This window comes from Trichoderma aggressivum, assembly GCF_033847375.1.
Source record: "Trichoderma aggressivum f. europaeum strain CBS 100526 chromosome Unknown scaffold_034, whole genome shotgun sequence".
Classification (NCBI taxonomy): domain Eukaryota; kingdom Fungi; phylum Ascomycota; class Sordariomycetes; order Hypocreales; family Hypocreaceae; genus Trichoderma; species Trichoderma aggressivum.
The window spans coordinates 39540-55525 of NW_026946400.1; the positions used below are offsets into that span (position 1 = coordinate 39540).

General features: G+C 53.2%; 4 protein-coding genes across 4 annotated transcripts; 2 read left to right on the forward strand and 2 right to left on the reverse strand.

Annotated features, from left to right (window-relative positions):
* Window positions 1-5135: 5135 nt before the first annotated feature.
* Window positions 5136-6866, forward strand: Triagg1_7564 (uncharacterized protein; the record flags this gene model as incomplete). Its single annotated transcript, XM_062902313.1, has 1 exon — window positions 5136-6866. One exon carries the CDS (start codon window positions 5136-5138, stop codon window positions 6864-6866), a length of 1731 nt encoding a protein of 576 aa, XP_062753389.1.
* Window positions 6867-7399: 533 nt separating this feature from the next.
* Triagg1_7565 (uncharacterized protein) lies at window positions 7400-8815 on the reverse strand (the record flags this gene model as incomplete). Its single annotated transcript, XM_062902314.1, has 1 exon — window positions 7400-8815. One exon carries the CDS (start codon window positions 8813-8815, stop codon window positions 7400-7402), a length of 1416 nt encoding a protein of 471 aa, XP_062753390.1.
* A 2659-nt stretch (window positions 8816-11474) lies between these two features.
* Window positions 11475-12432, reverse strand: Triagg1_7566 (uncharacterized protein; the record flags this gene model as incomplete). The annotated part of the gene is made up of 5 exons (XM_062902315.1): window positions 11475-11677; window positions 11876-12003; window positions 12089-12145; window positions 12215-12238; window positions 12392-12432. The coding sequence occupies 5 exons, from the start codon at window positions 12430-12432 to the stop codon at window positions 11475-11477; spliced, it is 453 nt and encodes a 150-aa protein (XP_062753391.1).
* Window positions 12433-13940: 1508 nt separating this feature from the next.
* Window positions 13941-15509, forward strand: Triagg1_7567 (uncharacterized protein; the record flags this gene model as incomplete). Its single annotated transcript, XM_062902316.1, has 1 exon — window positions 13941-15509. One exon carries the CDS (start codon window positions 13941-13943, stop codon window positions 15507-15509), a length of 1569 nt encoding a protein of 522 aa, XP_062753392.1.
* Between the last annotated feature and the right edge of the window lie 477 nt (window positions 15510-15986).

The following is a 15986-nucleotide window of genomic DNA, read 5'->3' on the forward strand; positions in this document are numbered from 1 at the left end:
CTAGACGACGATAGCTGTTTTTTTTATTCCAAGAGAGAGAAGCGACTCGGTGAGAGAGCAGAAGTCATGGATCCCGGTGCTAAACAGGTTGTGTGTATTTAATGGGAATTGAGGGGTATTACGGCTGCGGCCAGGGGGGGGAGTAGTTGGGATGCAGTGCCCAATGAACTCCGGGTGGTATCATTGAAGCAAAGATTGAGCCTGGGCTTCTCCGATCGGGCCGGCATTCCATACAGCTGCTGAGAAATAGCGGGCACATGCTATCGAGAGATGAATGGGCTGAGATGTCATTGCGCAGTTACGGCCCTGACGGTGTGTAAAACTCCAGCAAGATGCATCGCGCCGGAGCCATCGTGACAAAGTTGGCCAACGAGAACGAAGGGACCAGGTGTATATGGCGCGGTAAACAACATGGGCATCAAAGAATGCCCTCGTCTTCAGGCCGGGAGAAGAGTCAGCCGTAGCGCCCAACGGGGCTGACGGCCAGTGTGCGATCGAGGAAGGGATTCTGGCAGAGCAAGGTTGGAGTCCGACTGCGACCCAGTCCAATGAAAAGTCGTCTTATCTTCCAAGGCTATTATGGTACCACAAAGAGCTTTGTCAACTGCAGCTTATACGCCTCTTTCATTTCGACGCGGGCGGGTCACATGCACTGCGACCTGCACCTGGGAAAACGCAGCCGCAGGGTGATTCAACCACAGGCCGTCCGTCCGTCTGTTTTGGAATAACCGCAGAAGCCGGTTATTGTCTGTTTTGTCTTTTCAGGCTGGATATACTTGGGCTGCTTGATGATTGAGGAGCTGGGGAGTTGGGATGGCAAACTTGTCACAGTGTAGAGTTGCCCATCCACGATGCTAAAGCCAGAGCCGAGATCAGACGAGGCACATGTGGTGCATTGGACTGGTGCTGGGCTCGAACCTACTAATCATCGAGCTAAAAGCTGTGCGTGCTACCACACGAGGAAGCTCTCGTGAATGAACCGCTTAGGAGTGGGGAACCGGTGAGCGAGGCCTGTATTAAACTGCACCCACACGGCCTTGGAAGCCCAGTTACGAAGCAGATGCATCCACGCAACCACAGGGGATCTTGATCTATCCCGGCTCGGTAGCCGCGGTTCTGCGCCAGGGGGGGTGAGCATCTTGAAAACCTCTCGGGCCTGGCAAGGCCACGGACGACGACAAACTCGCAGCGGTACCAGATAGGTCAAGCAACTTGGTCGAATTCCAGGCCCGGTGCGGATTTCCTCGCGACACGGCCCATCGGAAGAGAGGTCGAGTCGAGGGTGGGCGGCTGTTCATTGTGTTTTCGCGTGGCTGTCTCGTTTCGTCACACAAGACATTCGTTGCATCTCCCCCACGCCTCGGCGGCTCTTGTGCCACCCTCGCAACGAAATTGGACTCTGAGTTGAAATGAAATTGCACACACGGACTGTGGCTGATTCGTGCTGCGCGGTTCATGAATCATTGCTCGAAAATCTCCGGCGAACGGAGCAGCGCCTCCACTGGGCGTCCCGAGGGCGAGCATGCCGTGCCATGTGAAGCAGATGTCGATGGTCAGATGTTGACTTAAGGTGCGGAATGGCGGTGGTTCGCCCGCGGGGGCTAGACTAGCAAGTATCGTAGATGACCGTTCAGGTTCCCACTGCTAAGGCCCTCCACTGCGGCCCTGCTACGGCCCTAGCTGAAATCCCTTGCTCCGTTATTTCTCCGCCTGGAGTCGGATGGACCTGCCTGTGTCTTAGTTAGGAAGGAAGCCAGGACGAGTTGCCCCGTGCTAGCCAAGGCATGGACGAGCCTTCTTTTGCTTAGCTGGCCAATCATCGTCGCCGGGATCAAATCCAATTGGTCTGGGTCAATATAAGGCATCAAGTTGCCTCTGCCTGTGATGAACCTGCAATGAACCTGCAATCAGCCTCCAAAGAGCCTCTAAGAAGCCTCTGACGAGCTGCTGCTGCGGAGATGCTTCAACGCTCCGTTTCTTTGCGCCGATTCGCACTTCATCTCCTGCTTCTGCTTTCCCCCGCTGCTGCTGCAACTGTTCGGGCTAGTGGAGTTGCTCAGGGCCAATGCAAGGCAACGTCATGGCCTCCAAGTCCATCATCGTCTACCCTAACCTTGTAACTCCATGCCTTAGTCTTTCGTCTGCTGTGGCTTCGAATTTGTCTCGGCGAGCTGCATATTACGAAAATGCATCTGTCAAAACCACTCGTGTTGCTGCTCGTATACGCGCGTTATCAACACCGCTGTTTGGACTGGTCGGTGGTTTCTTTTCTTATCACCAATAGGGCTTGACGCTGACCTCATCACCCAGCTTACACGGGCTGTTCTCGCGAAGCTACACGACATAGCATCAGTCCGTCTTTTACTGGGTACCTAGTAGTAGTACCAAAAGGCCGCGCGGGCTGTCTACGGACTGTCTCCGTCCTTTGGTGCATCGTGCATATGCAGCCAGACTCGACATTCTCGTGGTCCACTCCGAGGCCAGAGGGAAGTTGGGGCCATATGAGAGGCTAGGGCCTTGATTCGAAGCAGCCGTGGTGCTGGTGCCATGGTCGTTGCACAAAAAGGGACTACGGTTCATACCACCAGAAACTGAGTAACCATGTGTTACATGTTACTTTCCCAAGCCCGCTAAGCTGCCTATATATGGCTGGCCGCATCAAATGGCCTCCTCGCGATATGCAGAGACCCTGGGCTTCTGCTTTCCATTCTTTAACAACCCTCGCCGACCGGTGAGCATTTAGCATGGACGCCACCAAACCACTAGCATATGTGAGTCTGGGGCTAAGGGAGATGCAGTGGTGCCAACTTGGGCTTTGGAGCAGCAGAGATGGAGAGAGCCGTGGCTTATGCTATCCAGATCATGACTAGGCTGCAAGGTACCATGGGCCCCTTCAGACAAGTCACGGCGAGGAGGACGATACTTTTGATTCAGCTTAGTGACTTGCATCTTCTTTCCCGACAGCCCATGGAGAGACCGGTTGGTAACTTCGGATGAGCTATTTGCAAGTGGTGCCTGTGGGATGGGTGTGTAAGAGCATTTTGCTAACAGCACGGCCTCTTACCCCAGCAGGTTCGTTCACAACTAATGACAACATGCGTCTGACACATGTTATGACATCAGTCAATGCAAGTCTTGATGGATATGCATTATTCTCCATGAAATCGGCGATCAGTTCAGATCTGGATAATCACCTGCCTTGCTCCCATTCGCATCGCGCTGAGTGCGTGCCAAAGACATGTAAGTGGGCAGAGAGTAGCATCGGATGTTCTGCTGTATAGTCCAAGCCGCCTGATGCTACATAATTTTCATCTAAATCAGTGGGCTTGAGAGATTCGTTGTTCACTGACAAGCTGCTATAGTCGTACGTGAGAGACCATGCCATGCAGCGTAATGACAATGCATTGAGCTCCGCCTCTTTTGTGCTGCGTCTCTATGGCGTAGCTTTGGCTAATTTCGTCAAGCTTTCCTCCGGCTCAAGAATAGCACCATGGGTCGCATACGGGCCTGTCCGAATATCTTGCCTCCGATATCTTGCCTCCCGTACTCCAGAACACGGCTATTGTCGCTTGTTGCGGCTGAAGATGACCGAGTACGCATAGCATGGGCCCCCCGAGTCATTCTCAACGCCACAAAATATCGTATGAATGAGTGTTCCATAGGCTGAAGCCGTCAAGGTTTGCTTTGACACTTGAGCAAGACATGCATCCGTTACCCTTGAATACCACTGTTTTCTGCCCCCATCGGCCGGAGGAAAAAAAAGAGAGACAGATGGCCATGGCATTGGGGGCCAAGTTATGTTCCCTGCTCCACTCAATCCTACACTTCGGCTCGGCTTGAGCAAACAAAGGACTTGCTGCAAAATAGGAGAAGGGGAAAAGGGCCACCCTCTTCGCGTGTGTACGAAGCGCCGGTGGCGGCGGCCATGTATGACGCCGATATTAATGTCCAAGGCAGCAAGATTAACAAGGCCCAGTACGAGAACGGGAACGGGAACGGGGAACGGAAAAAGAGAGAGGCTGGCTGACGGGATGTGCAGCCGCAAAAGCTTGCCTGTACTCGTACTCTTTCGCGTGTGCTCTTTTCGCGGGCACCAGTAGCGGCGAATTGTACAGTACCAAGGATAACCGATGGAAACCTGCTTGGTCGATTCGTCCAGGCCATTCGTTTCCCCGGATTTAGCTTGCTGCTGCTGATGTGCGTGAGCTTTGGACATTCGTAAATATAGGAGCGGCATTGCCCTCTCAGCACAAGGGCAGGCGGACGGATCAAGCGTCTTTCGATCAAGACAATGACGAAATGGATCCCAGCCCGTTGCCAGCCTCCCAGCATGCCGTGCTCCTAACAGCCACCCATTGCCGAAGTGCATGTCCCTGTCCGACGTAGCAATTGCACTGCGCGACTGATGGCTCAAAGGCGTTGTGTGTGTGTTTGCGGAGCTTGGGCAACAAACATGACCCCTAACCCCAGCTGCCAAAAACTCCAGCCTAGCACAAGTGCCGTCCTGTATCGGCTTTTTGCCTTTGCAAACCAGGGCACAACTCAGCATTTCCAAGACGATGGCCAATGCCACGTCTGATATCGACATCAGACGAGATGGAATGCAATGCAAATGTACTTTGGTACTTCGAGGCCGCATCATGTGATCAGGCATAAGGTAATGCGCAGCCAAATCAAGCCAGATGCAGCGGGCTGCTGGCCACGAACCCCCCAGTTCATGCATGACAACTTGGGCAGCTCGAGTCGCAAAAAGACGTGACACAATCGACGTTGTCGGTCCTGTGCAAATCGGAAGCCCGGCCAGTCTCTCCAGCTGGGAGGGGTCGAAGAAGCTGAATCCCATCGCTAGCCTTTGCAACGGGCCGCCTGTGACGGCAAACAGCAGCTGCCTGGGCCCAGAGCTGGCACGTCGAATGCCTCCTCTCACCCGGGCTTGATCAAGCACAAAGAGCCCGCACGTGGAAGAGGAAGTCGAAGAGGTACTAGGTCGGTGGCCGCCGCTCTCTCAGTCTCAGTCTCAGTCTCTTCTCTCGCGTGTGCCAAATGACTGATAAAGACACTGCCCTCTCTAGTAACGGTAGAGGCTGCACCTGTCCGTTGAGAGACATATAGCATTTGCATCTGCACAACACAACATGGAGCTCAGCCAACAGTCGATTCACGATGTCATCCATCCAACCGCAGCCTTCTCGGATGAGAGCATCTGGGAGCAGTCGGCCGCTAATGCCGCTGTCGAGGCTGCGAGAGAGACTTCGTGGGATGAGTCTCCACTGAACCCCAAGAATCGCATCGACAGTCTGGAGCCTCCGGCGCGGCCCTTGTGGCGTATTGATGGCTGTACTGCATTTGGAACTCAGTTTTATGCCGTGCCTCTCTTCATGGACTCGATTCCCCCGTTCCGCATTGATGTCTTCATACCCGAGCCAGCGACCCTCTCGCGCGAGCTGCGCAGCGTCCTCGACATGGACGTGGCCTTCTACACAAGAGACGCATCCCGCATCTCACAGCTTGGCGTTACCCAGCATGTGCTCCGGCTGCTCCAGTACTGGACGTCGACGTTGGATGATCCGCCTCAGATATATCAAAACATCCCCTTTGGCTCGAGGATCGTCTTCAACAACCTTCCCAGGGATGTCAGCCAAGTCCAGGTATGCATCGCTCCGACGTATTACCTTGAGCGTCAGATGCTGTCCGTGGCATCATTTGAAAGCTTCTGGGGGTCGCACCTGGACCTCCCCCCGACGGTCGACGTTCACGACGTCGTGTATCTGTCACAGTTGCACGACAGTGTCTGTCTCATTGAATATGAGGGCAAAACATGGATCTTCAAGGCCCTGACCAGCTACACCAAGTACTTGTACCATGAACTACGACAGCTCCTCTCCATCAAGGCTCACCCCAACATTGTGGCACGACCGGTCCACCTCATCACAAAGAAGTGCAGCTTTGGCAGCAAGACGGCCGTCCTCGGATTCACGCTCGAGTTTCACGTCCATGGCAGCCTGCGTGACTTGATCCCTTTTTTGCAGGTGCATGACCGAGTGTCGCTAGCCGACAAGGCCAAATGGTCTGTCCAACTTGCGTCTGCCTTGGTGCATCTGCGTGAGACGTCCAGCATTTTCTATCCGGACCTCCGGCTTGACAACATTGTCCTGACGGAATCTGGGGACGTTGTCATGGTTGACTTTGAGCAGCGTGGCGTCTGGTGCGAGTTTGCCGCCCCAGAAGTCAACGCCATCGAGTACGTCCGACTGTTGGCCGTCGACGACGAGATCCCCTCGCGCATTGTAGACAAGTATGCCGCGATGCTGACGAGCATGCTTCCCGGGTGGGAGGAGATGGGCCAGGGCGAAGATTACGTCTGGCCATCCAAGGGGTACAACGTGCCGTGGGCCTGCCTGACCCCCAAAGAGCAGGAGGCCTGCGAGGTGTACATGCTCGGGCGAGTCCTCTGGTGCATCTTTGAATCCGAAAGCGCCCCCCAGCGAGCGGCGGTGTGGCTTTCGTACCGATGGGAGCCCCTGGTTGAGTTTCCCGGATACACTCGCACGCCACCCGCCATGCGAGATCTCATCGATCGCTGCACTCGCGGCCGGCAGGCTGGGCTTAGCAGGCTCATCGTCCGCCGCAGAGACAAGCTGGTGTTGCGAGATCTTGAAAACACGGGCGAGTCCACGGCGAAAGAGGTCCAGAAGACGGCGCGCGACTGGTGGGCAAAGGAAATCGCCGACTCGGAGGCGTGGCTCATGGAGCGCGCAGAGGGCATGAAGAGGGGCGACTGGAACGAGAACTACTATGACCGACCTAGCCTGCGTGAGGTCCGCGAGGAGCTGACCAAATTTCTCGAGGAGAACCATTTCTGTTAGTTTTGCCACTCCGACAGGGACGCCTAGCTCTACATGTGATCCGAGGGGTGGTCTGCGCTTGTGGGGGTTTTGAGTCAGGAGGGCTTTTCCCTTTTCTTCGTGAGCAAAGGTCATTTTGAGCCTTGAGTTTGGCATGCAACGTTGGAGGAGATGTATACGAGGAAATGACTTTACTAGCTGTGTATTTGGTTTTAAAATGAGTTGTTCATCTTTTTGTTCATTGCCTTGTGAAACTCATCTAGAAAAAAACGCGGATAAAATCGCGTGAATGCTCATCTACCTGGTATACAATGAATGCCATATTGCGTGCTCTGTACATATACACTAGATCCCCAACGTAAAACAAGGGAGGACGGGAGAATTGAAAAGGGGGGGAACAGAAAGAAGAGAGACGGAGAAGAAGGAATAGTAAAACAACGATACCACGACCGGCGTGAAATGTATATCGACAGAGTGCGATATAAGAAGGTAAATAAAAAAGGGGGACAAGAAATGAAAATAAAAGTCCAACACATGTCCAGGCATCCCTCCCTTTACTTCATCCTCTTGTAACCTCGAGAAGAATCACCTTCTTCATCACCTTGCCTCTTCAAACCAGAACTCCTCTTTGGCGCCCTCAATCTCGTCAACAGCGCCTTGAACTTATCGGAAAACGTCACCGGGGCGCCGCGCATCCCAATGTCCTCCAAAACAGCCTCCAGGGTATGCAAATGCTGACTCGCCGCCTCGGGAAGCAGATTCAGCTCCGCCAGCACAAAGTCCCTGTCCCTGTCCCCAATGAGGCGCAAGTACAGATTCCGCTCTGTCCGCGGTGCCTCTGCGGGAGAGCCGGACGAGGCGACGTCGCGGTTGCGGGAGACGACGGCGGAAAGAATGCGCACCAGCGTGCGGACGGCAGAGGCTGCTTCCGAGGGCTGGAGGGGCCGGTCACGCGTGTAGATGGTGGACTTGATGAGCTTGACGCATCCGAGGAGATGCTTCGCCGCCCAGGCGACGTTGGGGAGCGTCTCTGCGGAGGATCGCACGGGTGAGAGATCCGAGGCGTATGCGTCGAAGCGGCGGAGCACGCGGTCAACTCTTTGCGCGAGCTTCCTGAAGGGATCGTTGATGGGGTCTTTGGGCCGAGACACGGACTGGAAGTAGTTGAAGAAGTGGTGGTTGTCGAGCAGCATGCGGAAGACGGTGCAGTCGAGGTCGTTGCGCTTGAGCACCTTCTTCCCTAGCACCGGCCGCGCAAAGAGATCCGGACGGAAGTCCTCTGGAGTCTTTCCATAGACGGCAGCTAAGAGCTCGCGCGACTCCTGGACGCGGTATGAAGCAAGGTCGTCTTCGGAGAGGGCTTCCGGGTCAATGACTTGGCAGTGGAGACCGTCGGAAAGAACATCGAGGTGATGCTCTGAGATGGCTGTGAAGGGATCACCGAGCTCTTCGGCGAAACCGTCTTGGGTCATGCTAAGAGGAGTTTTGGGATCGTAGTCGTAGAGCATTTGCTTCGTGAGCCGATCCAAGAGCCATAGCAAATGTGAGCATGGCTCTGCTTCGTCTGCGCGCCCACACGAACACGTGAGCTGGGACGATCCATTGCCATTGGCGCGAATGCGAATAGATTGTGTGACGAGCTCCGTCATCTGAAAAGCATATGTATCATCAATGAGACGACACTGCTGCAGCGCAATCGCGGGAGGCTCGCCAAAGACGTCGCGCACGGCATCCTGCGCCTTTTCTGGGAGATGATTAATGTTGTAGGCGAGTTTAGTAGGAGACTGGATGACCATGGAAAGCTCGTCGTCGTCGCCCTCAGAATCTGAATAAGATTCGAGGTCAGAGCTCGAGTCTTCCACGGTTGGCTCATAAAAGTCTCTTTGTAGGGCAGCGTGAAGACCTGATTGGCTGGTGGGAGACATCTCGTCGAGGGTCAGTCTGCTGAATGGAGCGACTGGCACTGACATTGGACTTGACCACGTAGTGACTAGAAGTATCGTTGTTTGAGTTTTTTTGCATCTATGACTTGGGTGTCATGAAACCATAAATTGGAAGTGGAAGTTGAAGCAGCTTTATAGATAACCACAAACATATCATGTCAAGGGGAACGTCGAACCCAAGTCCCAACCAACAACGCAAACCAACATCAAGGGGGAATGACTGACCGAGCCTCTCCCTCTCTCTGGTACGTGTAGACTAATATAGAAAGAGTCACAAATACACTGAGTCAAGGAAGGAGTTCCCCAGGAGCAAAAGTACCCGTGTCCTCATAAGTTATGTCACTGGACGAGAGGCTGAACACCCGGGGGGAAATGGCTGCTCGCGAGAGAGCCCATATCGAGCCTCATCCAAGGACCAATCCGGTCGGCTGACGGCCAGGGAGGACATCAAGTCACCTTGCGGAGGGGCTGTGAACGCATCAACGCCAGTGAAGCCTAATCCCAGCGCGATGGAACGGCCTCTGACTGGTCTCCAAGATTTCCGGAAGAGGGTCGGGGGTCTCAGCCGGCGATGTGGGTCCGGGCCGGAGGACGGCGTGTGACGCCGTTTATAGGACGAACGTGTCGTGGCATGCCTGGGCATGGCATATTAACGACTGGGATGTAGATGATAGGCTGAGGATGCTCATTGGATCGTTGATATTCTGCAAGCTGAACAACAAGCCACTCCTGGGCTGCCCATGACCGGCTTCTATGCACGAGTTGTCCTCAATCTCCATACCGCTTAGACAAAGAGACCTAAGCAAATCGCCAATCAGCATGGGCCATCAAGCGTCTTGTCTGCCAGCATGACGCCATCTCCTGCCTTTAGTCTGTACAAGGTCAGGCTCCCTTCTCACGATAAACTCACTCTCAGCCTTGTTCCCAGGCCCATTGTGCAGATCTGAGTGCTATTCCTAGAAGCAGAAGCACGGCCAGGCCGGGCCACCGACCCCTTGGCGCCGGTAATCGTAATCGAAAAAGCCCTGCTGTTTCTATATCTCGATACACTCGACCGCAAAGGGAGGCCTGAAAAGGCGTTATTTCTTAGAGGTCGACCGCTTCTGCGCGGCTTCTCGCAACGGGGTTAAGAAAAAGGTGCAAAAGCGTCGGCCGTTGTTGGTCGCAAGTTCACGAATATGGGGGATAAGCGCGACTCCACCCGGCCGGCCGCAAAAGGCGACCGCAAAAGGCGACCGCAAAAGGCGACCGCAAAAGGCGACCGCAAAAGGCGACCGCAAAAAGGTGCTGCGCCACGGGGAAAAAAAACCCTCCATCAGTTCCAGTCCGTCTCGGTTGCAGCACTGCTCTAGCGCTAAACCGTCTATTGCCCAGGTTGCTTCAGAACCCCCCGGCACCGCACTCCAGGTCTCGACGGCAGTAAAAATTACAGTTACAGCGCTCTCGCACCGCTGCACCGCCGCTGCGATTCCCACCAGGTCCGGCCGTTTCTGCGGCCCGGGTCTCCATCTTGGCTGCTCGTCGAGCCCATGGACAGTCCACACAAGCTGCGATTCCAGAAAAACACCGCCCTCGCAGGGAGACCAAGTCTGCGGCCTACTGACACTTGGAATCCAAGGAATTTGTAGAATCGAACGTTGGAATGGTCTCGCGACTTGCTGGCGAACTTGCAAGGCGTTTTTTTCATCGTGCGGTGTATGTATGTACTCGCTCGGAGGAAAGACTGTTCACTGGATCACATCACGCCCACATGTTGGTAAACGCTATCAACGCCCCATGTCCTACAATCATGTCAGCTGGTAGGCAGGTAAACTCTGGATGATCCGTTGGAACTAGTGTGAAGGCTCCGTCAATGTCTGCCTGCTTCACCAAGTAGCGGAAGAGTACAATCGTCACATGCTGGGTTGCTTGGTATTATCATGAGAGTGGATGCTTGGCCCGAGGCAGGCAAACGTCCTTGGTCATTCGTTGTGGTTTCACAGACAGGTGCTAACGCGTTGGAGGCTCAAAATACAAGTCTACTAGCAGGCACATCCCTTGTTGAAGCAACTGTTGCGACGCCAAAGTTGATTCCTTCGGTTCTACGCATGTAGGTATCGTACGTCATTCAACCGCAGTGCAACGCGCCACGGCGAAAAGCCATAAACCTCCACCACAACGACAGTCGTCCTTTTCAGCTGCCAGACAAAGAAAATGCTGCAGCAAATCGCGTAAAATACAGAGACGGGCTCACTCGAATGAAAAAAAAAACAAAACCCCCACGCCTTGCTTCAGTTGATTTGACCAAAGGTGCAGATGCGTTTGTGTTGTTGAGACATGCTGTTGATTTCTCTGGTTAAGGCCTCGGGAGGCAGGAGATGTTCGCTAGTAAACATGGCCGCAAAGTTGGCTCCGCCCAAATTCCGAATAAAGCAGTTCAATTGTGACTTGCCATGTCGTCACTTGCCGAATAAACACCCCTTGATTTTCCCAGCTCCCCCAATCGGTACCCTCTCCCTCCCTTTCCGTTCATAAAAGACTCGCATTCGTGATTTGTTTCTTTCCTGAGGGGTGACTGATCCGGTAAATACTGACATTAAGGTAACAAAGAAGCTAATGTGCCAGCCAAGGCATGAAGAAAGAAGAAAAGAGCTAATAGTTAAGAATAATAATGCACTCTGTGGGCACGGCGTCCGATGCTCTGTTGTTAGGCAAACGACGGTAGAGCTGCGCGTAGTCCTTCTGCAAATCGGACGGCTCGGGTGGGAGAGTGCCCACTGCTTAGAGTGGCCTTGGCTGGCGACCTCTCTTTTCGCAGGATTGTCTTAATCTCTGACGAAGTCGACGAGGACGATGAGGATGAGGAAGACCGGCCCGCAGACGAAGAAGGCGTCTTCTTCTGCAGGGTGCCTACAGACCGGTCGGATTGTCAATCGATGCCGTGCTGCTTCTTGAGCTGCGCTAAAGATTCCCGGCGGGCGTCGAGGTCCTCTTTAGATTTTACCATCTTATCGGGCTGATGATATAATACTACATCGCGTGTCAGCAGGGCGTTTGTTGGCGGGGAGAAGAGGAAAAAAAAAAGAAGGTTGACACGTCGTCACGTACCAACGAGATAGCGGTTCTGAAAGTTGAAACCGTTCAGTTTGTCGCAGGCTTGCTTCGCATCCATGACATCTTCGTAGACCACAAAAGCTGTACCCTTGGTGTTGCCGGCAATGCCTTGTCGAACCTGGCTACAGAGGTGTTAAAAACAGCGTACATGGAGGAGAATAACGGCGGCAGGCCAGTATTATCAGCCGCGCGTGGATTTGGACATACCGAATAGGTCCGAACTTTCCAAAGAGGTCAAAGAGCTCCTCAGGAGTAACGTTGTAGCTACCGACAAGTCAGCGTCAAATGTATTTCTCGTCTGGATTCGGCGTTTGCTCATCGACGGAGGCGTACCTCAGGTTCTTTACGAACAGAGCGCTGTGAGGAACGAGTTAGCAAAGACTCTTTTTGACACTTTTTCAACCGAGCATCCAGCGAGACGTGCCGGCCGAGTGGTCGGAGAAACGAGACGGCACGCCTTTGCAGCCTCGCGGCGACGCCAAGACTCGCAGAAAAGCCGAAAAAACTCACCGATTGACTTCGGGGGCAAGTTTCCCGCCGCGACTACTCATCTCTTGGATGATTGAGGTTGTGGTGGTGATGCTTCAGACTCGAGAAGGGTCGGACGTGGCGCCGGAGAGGGAATGCGAAAGATGGATTGGAAACAAGAGGTTCCGGGGTGGAGGCACAAGACGCAAGACGGCCAGAGAGAATGGGCGATTGCGGTGGGTCTGATAGGCCACGCCCACGTGACTCGCGTTTTTCGCCTGAAAGCTGGCAATTGGACATCCGGCGCCGGGTACGTACCTTTTTTCGTGTGTGGTGCGGTAAGGGTAAGTGGCTGCTAGCGTTGCCTCTGGAGCTCCTCCACTTTATTTTTTCTGCTTGCAGTTGGCGCTTCCGTCGAGACACGTTCCCTGGTCGGTTGTGCTTCGGTGAGTATAACGAGCAGCTTTGAGGTGTGCTAATGCAGCAGTTTGATGTATCACAAGGACCGGAATGTTGGGGTTTGCAATTTGAGGTTTTGACACGGGCAATACTAGCACTAATGAGGCCGAGAGAGGGATTGGAGAGAGAAGTTTTGTATACACTGGTTAGCTGTCAAGTACCTGCACCTTTGATAAGAGTCTTATTAAGAGACTTTGTAACTCGATCAACGTGGAAATGTTCCATTTCGGCCACCGCTCACGTGAGCTCCAGCACCACACAAAGCAATACGCGCGAGTACCTCTAATGCTCGGCAGTCTACTGTAGGTCCAGAGGTACTGTACCCGGGAAGACAACATTTGATGGAATTCTGCAGTGAATTGATACATCAGACCATGTCAACTGCCAACCGCCAACACGGTCCCATCGGAAAAACACGCGCAACCAGCAACGCAGAATTGCATCACGCGCCACCTTGGCTGCAGTGATTCACGGTGGGGGGGCTTTTGATGAGTCAGGCGACAGCCATTCAGGGGCCGGTCTGGCCATGCACCGCACGAACGTCTCGGCTTTCACCGCCGGCCAGACGCTGGCAGCACAAGGTACTTGGATAATAGTATCCGCGGCTTATCGGGGATTCTGCGGAGCTGCAATTGGTTCTGCTGTTTCTCGTTTGTAGAGGTGAATGAGTACCTAGTATGGATCTTCAAGGTTGACGGCAGATAATAGGATACGCTAGTAATAGATCACAACTAAAACAGAAATCGAAAGAAAAAGAAGAGAAAAAGAGAACGAAAAGACGACGACGAAAAGAGAATAGAGAGGAAAGAGTCATATCGATTCATTGATGGCCTGGGTTTCTCTTCCTCCTCAAAGTCGTGTGTTGCTTTTAATCCAAGTGCGGCGGTGGTTAAGACGTTAACGATCGTTTCGAAAACAACACACTAAGCAACTGTTTTTTCAGCATACTTACCTGCTGGGCGCTCCGAAACATTTTTGGAAGCCGTTCTTCTCTCTCTCTCTTCATCTATTTTAATCAGCCCGTCCGACCTCATCATGGAACGATTCTTCATTCACGACTGCCAAGCTTTTTGCTAGACACCGAGACATCGAAGCCGTTTGTGCCCGACGGCGCCCCGTGAATTTCGACACCATGCCAACCTCTTTCGGCCAGAGCATCTTATCCGTATTCGATGTTTGGGAAGACTCGTCATCGTTTCTTTCTGAAGTCTTGGAATCCGGGGATGCGCCAATCGATGAAGTGCAATGTCTCTTCGACCAGAGCCTCACTGGCGGAGCTGAGGACTGGCATTATCTGATCGACTGTGCTCGGTCAATTCGATGCGTTCAGAATCGCCATCCCGAAAGCCTGGATGGCGGCGATATTCTTAGCTTCGTCTGGGAAATATTTGATGGATACGACGGTGCATCGCCATCTATCGAACCCTGGGGAGAAACTGATCGTTTGATTGCGCTCGCCAAAGATCTAGAAAGAGATGTTGAGATTTTGCCGCCCTCGCTGCCCACGACGCAATCGGCTCGGAAAAGCGCATCCTCACGGGCTCAATCACGCGTCAAGAAACAACACCCAGGAACCACGTCTCACTACTGGCCTGACAAGCCTCTGGACCAGACGAGGAAAACCAACAACAGGCAAGACAATCCCTCCGTGTCTGTCTCTGGCTATCTTCGAGGCAGTCACATACGGTTATATGACCAGGCCATCCAGCAAGGCACTCGTGCCGCTCTCCTTGCTATTACATCGACTTCAGATGCGCAGCCTTTGGACGTATTATCCTCGCTCGACGGCTCCCGCCTCAACAACCCGAGGCCATGCAGTGCCTTTTGTAAACTGGAAAACGAAAAGGAGACGCTGCATAGCAAACGCTCAACAAAATCTCCCTACTTTTTGCAGAAACCATCACCAAAGGAGGAGTCTCCGAAGAAGAAGCGGCCGCCACCAGGGACAATTTCTTGCATCCCGTTTCCTCCCCTCGACTCGCACTCGTTTGGCATCATTCAAGAGGAACTGGCTCATGATCCGTTTTGGCTGCTTATTGCCATTACGTTTCTCATAAAGACGAGCGGGCAGGTGGCTTTACCTGCATTGCGTCGGGTAAAAGAACGATTTCCTACGCCATTACAGCTATTAGATCCATCAATCAAGGAAGAACTCCTTGACATGATACGTCACCTAGGACTATCCAATGTGCGGCTTGCATATATCCTGAGGTATGCCACAGCCTTTGTACACCAGCCACCAAAGTCTGGTGTCCGATATCGAGTGAAAAACTATGATAAACGGGACATGAGCCCTACACCAAGAGATCTCAGCAGCGGAGATTCGCAGGATTCAGAAATGTCGCATTCGCTATCGGCCAACAGTGATCAGGATCTTGAGGCGTGGGAAATCGGCCACATGACTCAGGGCAAGTATGCCATCGATAGCTGGCGCATATTTTGTCGTGATGAATTGCTGGGCCGCGCTGAAGATTGGAACGGAAAAGGCCGTCAAGGCGAATTTCAACCTGAGTGGATGAGGGTGAAACCGGCCGACAAGGAGCTGCGAGCCTGCTTGCGGTGGATGTGGATGCGCGAAGGCTGGGAATGGGACCCGACAACCGGCGAACGCACGGTATTGAGGGAGGAGATGCGAAGGGCTGTCAACGAAGGGAGGGTTGAGTATGATGACACGGGGGCATTGAGAATCTTGACCGTATGAGGAGAGCGGGAGGAATCTGACGGTAGACTGAATGCTGTAATCTGGGAGAGATGGCATGAGATGAGATGCTAAGCGCTTGGATAAGTATGTAGACACGTGGTATGTGATCTTGTGCCTCTTTACGCGGTCATGTTCGTGTTAGAATAGATGCCAAATATTGCAAGCAATGCGAAATAGCTCGGATAAATAAAGCAATTGCATCGCCATCATCCATCACAGCCACAAAAGGTCAAATCCCACGTAATCAGCCGTCACGCATTTTCTGACTCTACGAAATAGTGCAAGATGACTTTGGCAGATGGTTTACGCTTACCTACCTAGGTACCCCATAACGTCAATCGATAGTAGTACAAACAATACATACCTAGTACCGTATGCTTGGCCCACCATTTATGGTGTTTTAAGCATGCACATGTCTCGGACCACAGTGGCGCCTAGTTCAAGGTACTCGTACTTTGACGATAGGTGTCCTGTACC